Source organism: Lissotriton vulgaris, chromosome 10 (assembly GCF_964263255.1).
Source record: "Lissotriton vulgaris chromosome 10, aLisVul1.2, whole genome shotgun sequence".
Lineage (NCBI taxonomy): Eukaryota > Metazoa > Chordata > Amphibia > Caudata > Salamandridae > Lissotriton > Lissotriton vulgaris.
In genome coordinates this window covers 159,961,584-159,973,634 of record NC_141698.1, presented here as the reverse complement: position 1 = coordinate 159,973,634, position 12,051 = coordinate 159,961,584, and the positions used below count along the sequence as shown (strand labels likewise).

The 12,051-nt window shown below is 49.2% G+C and overlaps 1 protein-coding gene across 1 annotated transcript in view; it reads left to right on the top strand.

Moving 5' to 3' along the window:
- The window catches only part of POLR3E (RNA polymerase III subunit E), a 300,274-nt gene that overhangs the window by 157,524 nt on the left and 130,699 nt on the right, over nt 1–12,051 (top strand). Inside the window, exon 14 of the mRNA XM_086940764.1 lies at nt 9,370–9,451. Within this exon, the coding sequence (XP_086796890.1) occupies nt 9,370–9,451 (82 nt within the window). The remainder of the gene's footprint in view (nt 1–9,369; nt 9,452–12,051) is intronic.

The window sequence follows — 12,051 nt, the reverse complement described above, 5'->3', positions numbered from 1 at the left end:
GACCATAAATGCGTCAAGGACCAAGAGAATCCTTAGCTGCAGGCTTAAGATTTCCCATGGATGAGCCTCTCATTGAAACATGTGAAGCTTTGATTGTAGTGGTCTCAGATTAAAATAAGTGTCAAGGGTGTGTAGGTCCCTCAGAGACAGCCAAGAGCAACAGTTTATTTATGGAATCACTTAGGAGAATTTGTTAGAGGTTTGAAACCTATTTGTTTCCATATCGGTTCAGGTCTGTAGCATAAAAGTCTTCTTGACTGCCACAAATTGGATAGGGTTGTGAGTCTACGTGTGCTTCAGGGAAGCAAAGTCACCATGACAGTTTCCTGCTATCACTTCTACATTTGGATTCGCGACTCATCATCGTCCTGCGTAGGGAGCTGGATATCAAACCATTGGAGTAGATTATGGCCTTGAAACTGCTTCTCTTTTTGATTCGTACATACAACTCAGAAGTTCTCAAGAGCCTTCTGGGGATATGGTTTTCCCTCATGCCCAAGCGATTCCAAGGTTTGCGTACACCGACAGAATTGTGAAGTACTTCCGGGTCACTCAATAGACAATGTATCTATAGGATCATGAAAGTTTGAAGTGCCCTCTTTCCGCTGCCATAGATGGTACGCAGTTGTTCTCCGCAGTTCCACAGAATTAGTGTTTTTTTACTTGGTGAAGTTATATGGAGCAGTTTTTATACATTCTGCAGACTGGGATTAAGGAGGCTACTTTTTCATGTTTAGATTGGGGACATTGGCTACAAAGCCCACACCAGGAAGTCATGTGTGTGTTCAGTGTTGTTCAAGTGTCATGAGATTTTACACGTCATTTGCTATTTTTGCCCTTTATTCAAATATTGAGCACCAGTTATTGGTACCCATTTTCCAAAATGAAGGGATCCACCCCATTAAAGAACATACATAGTAATGCGTCATAGTTTGATAAAGGCAATCCAATATGTAGCAAGCCAGGCAAAAAGAGTAAGGTTGAGGCAAAAAAAGTGAACAGGATTGTGTTTGTTCTAGGTCTTAATATCTCTGCAAATGGTTTTTATCATGGTTAATGGATGCATTACATAGACCATTCAAATCAACTTTTCAAACGTTTGCACTTCTTTTTCTACCTGAAAACAAGTTATTATTGTACTGAACTTTTTTGAAAGCAATTTTGAATTTTAATGCGTCATTAGATGTAACTTTATTATGTATATTTTTGGGATGTCTGTTCCAAAACAATCATTGTAACCATGAAATGTCAACTAAATCCTTCAGCGATGAGAGATGGGCAGATATGGAACTGGTCTTTTGGGCCTGCCTGTTATATTCTGATATAAAAAATGTAGTGTTGCTTGCCACCCTCTTATGTTTGACTGATTTCTGCTTGTTTACTGCAGCACTCTGGCTTTGAACTATGACTTCCTCATTATCTGCCAGAAGGCCATACCCTTCTTCTACCATGCGACTGAGCGTGCTTTTCTACACTATAGTCCCCTCGGTTTCTTACAGTTCCTAATAGTGATCAAACATACTTCTAACAAAGAAGGGATCCGCTCCAGAGTCGTAACCTCTCAATAAGTCCCAGCTGTAAGTGAGAATGTCAGACATTTACATATCTGAAAGAAACACGTTAGTGTTAGATTCCTTACCTTAGAATATCCCCAGGCGTCAGTCTGGATCCGGAAACTTTTGCGTAGCAGTACCCCTGCGCGTCGGTTGGCGTCGTCTGCAGGCGTCCCCTGCGGCTCCGCGTCCGTCGTTGGCGTCGTGCGCCGTGATGACGTCGCTGGAGTATATAGACGCCGCCTCCGCGCGCTGACGTCAGTTCTTCTTTTTTCCGCGCCAGTGGACGCAGATCTGAAGAGCAGTACTCCGGTCTTTGACCAAGTTTTTTCGAATTGTTATCACTTTGTGCCTGTTAGGATGCCTGGGTTCAAGCACTGTGATGACTGTGAGCGCACGATGTCGGTCACAGACCATCACCGCCTCTGTCTCCGGTGTCTGGGCCCCGACCACGACGTGGACTCCTGCGTCGACTGCCGGGCCCTTACCAACAAGGCTAGACGGGAGCGGTCCCGCAAGCTACTGGAGCTCCGGGTGTCGGCCCCACGTCGGGACCGGGAGCGGCCCCGGTCCGGCCGGAGGTCGAGAGAGCGTTCGAGGGAGCGGTCGAGGAGCCGCGCCGAGCATTCCGGAAGTCGACACCACTCGTCATCCTCGTCAGTCAGGTAAGAAGCACAAGAAGTCGGGGCGTCGTCATCGTACCCCCGACTCCCCCCGACGCTCGAGCGATGCGGCCGGGGGTTCGGGTGACCCCAACCCCGCGGCTCCGCGAGAGTCGCCGGCGCGGCCTGCCCCATACCCTCGGGTCCCTGGGCACGGTGCGACGCCTGAGGAGATAGAGGCGTTCCTCATGGCCATGAGGGCCCTATTTCCTCCGGCGGGTTCCACGGCGCCTGCGGGCCCAGTGAACCCGTCCGGGGGCCCTAGCGGTTCAGCTGACCCTACCTCGACGCCGTCGGATGCTCCGACTCCGGCGCCGCCGGCGGCGCCGATCCCGGCGCCGCTAGGGCCTTCGGGGTCGACGCCGGATGGACGTCCATCCAACCCGGCGCCGATTCCATCGGGGTTGCCCCCGGCGCCGCCTCCGCGCGACGCCGGTTCCTCGGTGCCGGCTTCGGGCGGCACTGGGGCTCCGGCGCCGGCTCCGGGCGGCGCCGTCCCCTTACCTTCACCGACGCCGGACGCGGGGCCGGACGGGCGTCGCTCGACGCCGGTCCCGGCGCCGATGGGGCCCATGAACCCCGAGGAGCCGGTCTACATCGTTGACTCCGAATACGGAGAAGATGAAGAGTTCGGTGAAGGTTGGGAGGGGTCCGAGGACCCTCTGTCACGCGAGTGCCAGTATGACCCGGACTGGACAGGTGACTTGGGGGATGCCAGTGGTTTGGATGACTCTCCTAACCCTGGTTTGATCTCTCCTCCAACCGTGGCATCGGTGGAGGGAGCTGCATATTCAGTGGTGCTGATGAGGGCTGCCAAGGCCTTACACCTTGAGCTCCCCGTCGCGGCCGTGAGGCCTAACATCCTCACTGAGGTCTTCAAACCGCAGTCATGCCCACAGGAGCCACTGCTGCCGTTTAATAAAGCCTTATCAGACGTTCTGTTGGGCACGTGGTCCAGGCCCGCTTCAGGTGCGCCTGTTGATCGGAACGTGGCCAGGCGCCACCGTCCTTGTCCGGACGACCCCAAGTTCCTGTCTACCCACCTCACTCCTGAGAGTCTGGTGATCCAGGCCTCGACCTCCCAGTCCGCATTCCCGTCGGCCCCGCCCGACCGGGAATCCAAGAGGTATGACCAGTTTGGCAAGAAGGTCTTCTCGTCCATTAGTTTGGGCCTGCGGTCTTGCAACACCGCTTGCCTCTTGGGCCGCTACACCCACTCTGTGTGGGATACGGTCGCGGAACTGCTGCCAGAATGCCCCATGGAGGTGCGGGCTAAACTCGGTCAGGCTGTGGCTGAGGACCGAGATGCAGCGAAATATTCGATACGGTGTGGTCTTGATACGACCGACTCGCTGGGCAGGGCTATGTCAACGACAGTGGCGATTCGTCGCCACGCCTGGCTGAGATCCGCCAACTTTTCGGCTGATGTCCAGAATACACTGATGGACATGCCGTTTGATGGCTGTCACCTGTTCGGTGACAAGGCGGACCACGCGCTGGAACGCTTCAAGGACTCCAGGGTCACGGCCAAGTCCTTGGGTCTCTCGACCCAGCGTCAGCAAACGGGTTCGTTTCGTCCCTTTCGTGGCCAAGGAAGGGGCGCCCCCACACGTGCTGCCAGCCACGCGCCGCAACAATCCTTTCAACGCGGTGGCGGCCGTGGAAACCGCCGTGGCGGCGGTCGGGGACAACGGCGGGGTCAGACCACACCTCCCCCCGCAGCATCTGCCTCAAAATCCTCCTAGTCCGTGCTTTCGGCCCCATGTGACGCCAGTGGGTGGCAGGGTTCGTCATCACCACTCTCACTGGCGCACGATCACTTCGGACAGGTGGGTGCTGCAAATTGTCCGAAGGGGCTACTCCCTCCCCTTCGAGACCTCTCCTCCAGCCATGCCACCGCAGAACCACCGTGTGTCGGGGGACCACTTGACACTTCTGCAGGAGGAAGTTACGGCCCTCTTGGCCAAGGGGGCCATCGAGCGCGTTCCTGGGCCAGAAGTAGGGCGTGGTTGTTATTCCCACTACTTTCTGGTGCCCAAGAAGGACAAGGGGGGCCTACGTCCTATCTTGGATCTAAGGAACGTCAACGGCTTCCTCCGGAAGGAGAAGTTCAAGATGTTGACGTTAGCTCAGGTCTTGGCTGCTCTAGACCCACAAGACTGGATGGTAGCGTTGGACTTGCAGGGCGCCTATTTTCACATCCCCGTCCTGCCGGCCCACCGGCGTTACCTGCGGTTCACGGTAGGCCTGGAGCACTTTCAGTTTATCGTGCTTCCCTTCGGCCTTACCAGCGCCCCACGGGTGTTCACAAAGGTGATGGCGGTGGTCGCAGCCCATCTGCGCAGGTTAGGGGTTTCAGTCTTCCCCTACCTAGACGACTGGTTGTTGAAGGCGGGCTCGCCCCAGACAGTCGTCCACCACCTTCAGATGACGGCAGACCTCTTGCACGACCTGGGGTTCTCCATCAATGTGCCGAAATCACACCTGTGTCCCTCTCAAAAGCTCCTTTTCATCGGAGCGGTTCTGGACTCGGCGCAGTTTCGGGTTTATCCTCCGGAACGGCGGGTTCGGGATATTCAGGCTTTGATTCCCATCTTTCAGCCGTTATCCCGGGTTTCGGTCAGGTTGACGCTGCGGCTGCTGGGACTGATGGCTTCCTGCATCCTTCTGGTGCATCACGCCCGGTGGCGGATGCGGGCTCTGCAGTGGGACCTGAAGTTTCAGTGGGCCCAGCATCAGGGCAACTTGTCCGACCACGTCTTGATCTCGGAGGGCACTGCGAGACAACTGCAGTGGTGGCTTACGGACCGCGATTGGGTCAGGGGCAAGTCCCTCTCCCTTCCCCAACCGGAGCACGTTGTCGTGACGGACGCGTCCCTCCAGGGCTGGGGTGGCCACTTGGGAGAGGCAGAGATCAGAGGCATCTGGTCTCCGGCGGAGTCCCGGCTCCATATCAACCTGTTGGAGCTGCGGGCGATTCGTCTGGCACTGAAGGCATTCCTCCCCTTTGTCAACGGGAGTGTAGTGCAGGTGTTCACCGACAACACCACCGCCATGTGGTACTGCAACAAACAGGGCGGAGTGGGGTCGTGGACCCTTTGCCAGGAGGCTCTGCGCCTCTGGCAATGGCTGGAACGTCAGGGAGTGACTCTGACGGTTCAACACCTGGCAGGTTCTCTGAACGCCAGGGCGGACGAACTCAGCCGTCGGTGCTCGATGGATCACGAATGGCGTCTGAACTCGGACGTGGCGCAAGGCATCTTTCTGCAATGGGGAGAGCCTTGGTTAGATCTATTCGCCACAGAAGAGAACGCGCAATGTCATCAGTTCTGCGCGTTGGAGTTTCCAAGACGGCACTCGCACGGCGACGCCTTTCGGCGCGAGTGGAGTTGCGGTCTGTTATACGCCTTACCGCCTATACCACTTCTGCCCAGAGTGCTGAAGAAGATCAGGCGCAACCGGGCCCAAGTTATCCTTGTGGCTCCGGACTGGGCTCGAAGATACTGGTATCCCGAGCTACTCAGCATGTCAGTCGGTCCCCCGATCCGCCTGCCCCTTCAGGAGGACCTTCTGTCGCAGCAGCAGGGGACGGTCCTCCACCCGAACCTGTCCAGTCTCCACCTCCATGCTTGGAGATTGAGCGGCGGCAGTTGAGGCCATTTGACTTGCCTCCTGAAGTCTGTGATGTTATTCTGGCAGCCAGGCGTCCCTCCACTAAGTCGGTATACGCCTGTCGGTGGAACAGATTTGTGGCATGGTGCACAGCAAAGGCTGTGGATCCTCTCTCTGCCCCTCTTTCGGAGGTTCTTCTGTTTCTTCTTTCTCTTGCCCAGCAGGGCTCTGCTCTGGGCACTATCAAGGGCTACCTTTCTGCCCTTTCAGCCTTTTTGAGGCTTCCTGATCAGCCTTCTTTCTTCAAATCCCCGATTGTAACTCGGTTCTTAAAAGGCATTACTCACATGTTTCCACCTGTTCCGTTTGTGATGCCTCAGTGGGATTTGAACCTGGTTCTGACCTTTCTGATGTGTGCTCCCTTTGAGCCCCTTCATTCTTGTCCTCTCCGTCTCCTGCCTTTAAAGACGGCTTTCCTGGTTGCCATCACCTCTGCCAGGAGAGTGAGTGAGCTCCAGGCTCTTTCTGTCCAACCTCCTTTCCTGTCCATTCATCCTGATAAGGTGGTTCTGAGGACTAGACCTTCTTTCCTGCCCAAGGTTGTTTCGGCCTTTCACATCGGGCAGTCCATCACCCTCCCTTCCTTCTTCCCGCCTCCGCATCCTTCAAAGGATGAAGAGCGGCTCCACCGTCTGGACCCAAAACGTGCGCTTTCATTTTACATGGATCGCACACGCCAGTTCCGGGTGGATGACCAACTGTTTGTTGGCTACGTGGGTGCGAAGAAGGGACGGGCCGTCTGTAAACGAACCATCTCTCGATGGGTCGTCCTCTGCATCAAAGCGTGCTACTCTTTGGCTCGGAAGGAGCCTCCTGTTGGGCTGAGGGCCCATTCCACTCGGGCCACGGCGGCTACCACTGCCCTGGGTCGGGGAGTCCCCTTGCAGGACATTTGCCAAGCGGCTACGTGGGCCTCGCTGCACACCTTTGCGAGGCACTACTGCCTGGACAGTCAAGTCCGGAGGGATGGCTTCTTTGGCCGGTCTGTCCTCCAGGCCTTTCTGGTGTAGAAATGTATTGGTTCGCAGACCCACCACCGGGGTTGGTATTGCTGGGGTATGTATTCTAAGGTAAGGAATCTAACACGAACGTGTTTCTTTCAGATGAACAAGTTACTTACCTTCGGTAACGATATATCTGTAAGAAACATTAGTTAGTGTTAGATTCCTTACCGAACCCACCCATCCTCCCCGTTCTGCGAACTGATACCTAGGGTTAAGGACATCCCTTTCAGGGCCCTAGTTTTACATGGCACCAGTGTTGGTTCTCTCATGGCTCTGCGTCTCCTGGCGCGGAAAAGCTGTGTGCAAAGAACTGACGTCAGCGCGCGGAGGCGGCGTCTATATACTCCAGCGACGTCATCACGGCGCACGACGCCAACGACGGACGCGGAGCCGCAGGGGACGCCTGCAGACGACGCCTACCGACGCGCAGGGGTACTGCTACGCAAAAGTTTCCGGATCCAGACTGACGCCTGGGGATATTCTAAGGTAAGGAATCTAACACTAACTAATGTTTCTTACAGATATATCGTTACCGAAGGTAAGTAACTTGTTCTTTTAGTGTTCATGTATTTCCACTCTTTCAAAAATAATCTTTGTTAATCCACCCATTTGATAATTTCCAGATACCCCAACATTGGCTGAACATTTCCGCCATACCTCAGTGCTACAAAGGCCCCGCAATGTTGCTTGGACGTCTTTGTGGCCTGAGTTTATGGGGGACTGCAACATCTGGGTTACTTAAACCTACATATCGGCAAAGACAGTTTTAAAAATACAAAAGCACCTTGTGTGCCGGATTCCTGTTTCTAGCAGATACAACCCTGTGCAGAGCTAATGATTACTAACTTGTCTGCCAACTCCTTGGATTTCATAGCTAGATCTAATGATTTAGTACAAGAGTCATTTTTGTTAGAATGGCAACATTCGACTAAAATAATTGCAGAACCATGTTAATTTGCTTTTGTGATTCATAGAAACTCTCCAGTTGATACTAGAGTGCAATAATTCTTCTTAAATTTCCACTGGACACATTTCTTAATGCTAGTCTCGCAGATTGTACTGTTTTCAAAGCTGGTGAATTGAGGAAGAGACAGTGCTTGAGAGGAAAAACATACTTGGGAGTACCTTTCGAAGATTTATATGTGCCCTTGTTTGGCTACTTTAGTGAATGTGGTAATATTATCCTCCTCCAAATGAAACATAAATGGTGTTTAGAGGCAGAGCAGCGGGGGAGCTTTCGGCTTTGTTAGCAGTTAAACACAATGCTTGTTGAGTGAATACCTCGGGCAGGCAGTCCCCTAAAGAGTTCATTTCCTGGTTTGTGGATTCCTTCAAAACACAATGGTAACTTTCCTTTTCAGAAGGCATACATTCCCATTGTGGACCCGCCTGAATAGTTACTTTGACGCAAGTGCTCATGACTGTTTTCTGTTTGCAACCACCTTGTCGCTTTTCGTGTTTTCTCCAAGAACTAACTACTGCCCAGACCATCTTAAACAGTGTTTTTGTTTGCCATGCCATTTCTGCAGCCATGTTCTTGGGTTTTTATTTATCTTCCTGTGATTTTAGAACTGAGAAGCGAAGGTCACCTGAATAAAAATAAGCTACATCTGCACTTTTACTCGCATCCTTCCCAATAACCCACTGTTGCATGTCTTTGTCATGGCCCCATGTAAAATTCAGCTAGGTAGCAATGTTGTCACAAATTGTGACTAGATGGGGATATAGGATTGTTGCTACTGAGGTGATAAAACATTACCGGTTCTTTCCAAAGCACTCGGCTCTTTGAAAGATTGTACAGACCTAAAGTAGGAAATGCTTCATTTCGCTGTAGGAATATGTCTGTTCTCCAGAAAGTTTACTTGGGGAGCATTTAAATATCTTCTCACCTGTAGTATCTCTCATGTAAGGTGAAAAGGCCAGCCTGTTATGGGTACAGTAGAACAATTTGCTAGCTCATGGAACTTGGAACTTCGCGTAGCCATGCATTTGGGTGTGTAAAGTGACCTAATCCAGCTATAGGTCAGAGGAATACATTTTAAATAGCTATACAAGCTAACCTTTTCTCAGTTGTGAAGAGAGATTACTCACAGTGGCAATATTTATTGCAAGAATTGTTTTCCTAGAGCTAGTTTGTGCCAGCGCCTTTTGGCATTTATATTAGTTCTATACTCAAATGTCAGGCTTGGCGCCAGAAAGATTCTTGAAGTATCACTATAAAAGCACATTTCCCTCCCATTGAGGAAGTGCACCTTTCTAGCTCTGTTGGCTGAAAGGAGGGCAGCGTGGAGAGAAACAAGTTGGTGGAAATGTTCTCAATTGTTGTCACTTCACTGGTTGTATCAGAGTAAGAAATCTTGGGTGAAATTTGAGACATCCGTTAGCCTTCAGGCAAAAAGGCTGAGACTGTTTGAAGAACAACAAACAACTCATATGCATCATCTAAAACTGGTAATACTTTTCTTTTTGTTGTCTTAGTGATATCATTTATCCAAAAGACTCAACCAGTCCTCACAGTGGAGTTGCTGCAGAAGTACTGTGCAGGGGAAGAGATTATGTGGTAAGTGTTACACTTTTATATACAAGAAAGCCAATTGTTTTCTGTCTCGGAACCAAACATTCTGGTTTCTTATAGTTTATGCCTTTGCTTCTGGTTAATCTGAAAACATGGCTCAAGGGGCCTTATTTAATAAACCTATTTTGAGGCGAATTGGGCGGTTTGCGACTGTAAAAAAAGGATTTTTAAATGTACCAAATCCAAATTGCCATTCGGTACCAGATTTTGAAATTTGAATTTGCGATTCGGTATTTGGAAAGAGCGTGTTTAGGACTTCCCTTCCTAATACCGAAAAACTGTGGTGGTATTTATGAATGCTTTGTAAGTGAACTACGGCCACAAAATATTCATGTTTTACCAGCACCTCCAGGGCTGTGGTAACCATTCGCAAATTGAAGGGGTACCTAATGGACCGCTTCCCCTTTGTGAACGTTGAAACAAACATTTTTTAAGAGCCGGACTATTTAAAAAAAATAAAACTTCAAAGTTTAATTTTCTCATTTCAAATTCATTTTCTTTTCCTTTAAGGAAAACGTAATGCATACTTTTTAAAATTTTAAAGTCTGCTTTATTAAAAAGCAAATCAAACATGGTGGTCTGCCGACACCAGCAGGCCGCCATCCCTGTGATGGCTGCGCTGCCTAGTGGAGCCAAACACGAAGGAACCTCATTTGGTTCATATTCAAGCTGCATAGCCAAATGACTGAATGAATCAAATTAATTAAATTCATATAGTTTAATCTTCTATTTATCCATTTTTACTCCGTTACTTTTGCCTCTTCTGTGTTAATTATTCCTTCAATTTGTTTTACTCATTTCTTTTACAAAAATATTCACACACGCACAGGAGCATGTTGGGTTCCACATGTCACGATTTTATTAGAAATAAGCCCAATGCATTTCGGGTAAAATCCCTTCATCAGGGGCATCTGCAATACAAAAAATCTATTTTGCTCTTCACTCTTGGCATTAAAAATGCACTCCAAATACAATTGACTGACAAATTGCATCAATTCTACTTCAAAAATATTTTCTCGATCAACAATCCATATGGCACTACATGTATATACAACCATCTCTATGAAAATTGCATCAAACAATCATTAATTATGGCCTTGTTCCCTTTTCAACAGCACCCATAATGTTGTAAACTGCTGCATGTGACTGGTGAACCTTCCTGAGTTTCCCCAACAACACCCATATTACATCATGTCACATTTGCATTATCTCTTTAGCAGCTTTAGTAGTCAGTGCTCTTACCATGACATACGATTAATAACATCCTTTGTTTGAAAAAACAAACTTGCAAAATGCCAACTTCTTTTAAAACGACATAACTAATTCCATGGCGTCCCATTCACGTTTTGTAGCGTGCCGAGGCGCGCGCATCTCTTTCAGTGAAAACTGAAACACTGATTGAGAGCCTATTCTATACATCTTTCAGACTACACATCACTGCCATTGCAGCATACTTACAAAATAGACAACATCTATCTCTTTTTAGAGTACCAGCTATAAAAGCTTTCATGGAAGGACTCAAAAGAATAATTCCTCCCAGAACGCCACCTGCACCAGTGTGGAATTTAAACATTGTTCTCAAGATTAACGGGACCTCCCTTTGAACCATTACATAAATGTGAATTGCAATTCCTAACCGGAAAGTAGCTTTCCTAGTAGCAATTACTTCTCTCAGAAGGGTTAGTGAACTACAAGCATTTACCATTCAAGAACCCTTTCTCCAAATGCATCATAACAAAGTGGTTCTTCGTACTAATCCTAAATTCCTTCCTAAAGTCATTTCACCAGTCCATCTAAATCAATCAGTTGAGCTGCCCGTATTTTTCTCGCAGCCTCAAACAGTCGCAGAAAGGGCTCTACACACCTTAGATGTCAAAAGAGCATTACTGTACTATATCGAAAGAACACAAACTTTTCGTAAAACAAAACAACTTTTTGTGTCTTTTTCACCTCCACATAAAGGCAACCTTATATCAATCGTGTATCGCTAGGTGGATTGTTAAATGCATACAAATATGTTACCACAAAGCCAAACGTACATTAACAATTCCTCCAAAAGCCCATTTTACAAGGAAAATAGGGGCTTCAATGGAATTCTTAGGGAACATTCCCCTAGATGATATATGCAAAGCAGCTACATTGCTTACACCGCACACATTCACAAAGCATTACTGTGTAGATGTGCAAACTAAACAACAAGCCACTGTGGGCCAGGCTGTACTAAAAACATTGTTTCAAACAACTGCAAAAGATACTGGTGGTTGCCTCTAGGTGTGGAAACTGCTATACAATCTATGCGTAGTGTGTAATTGTGAGAAGTTGGCCCGATATGCAACGTTCGCTATTCTAGCGACCGCTATGTATCGTTCCAACGACCCTTATGGTGTTTGGTTGTAAGTCAACCTATAGACCAGCTATCCTAGTAGCGTGGATACGAGCAGTCTAAGGCTAAAGACTCGAGAGGGCGCGTTAAGCCAGCTGTTTACCACACATGTACCCCTTGAACACCCAGTGAAAGGACACCACACAAGTGTTATGAAAATAAACAGTATATTTATTAAGAATCACAACAGCCCTGTACTCTT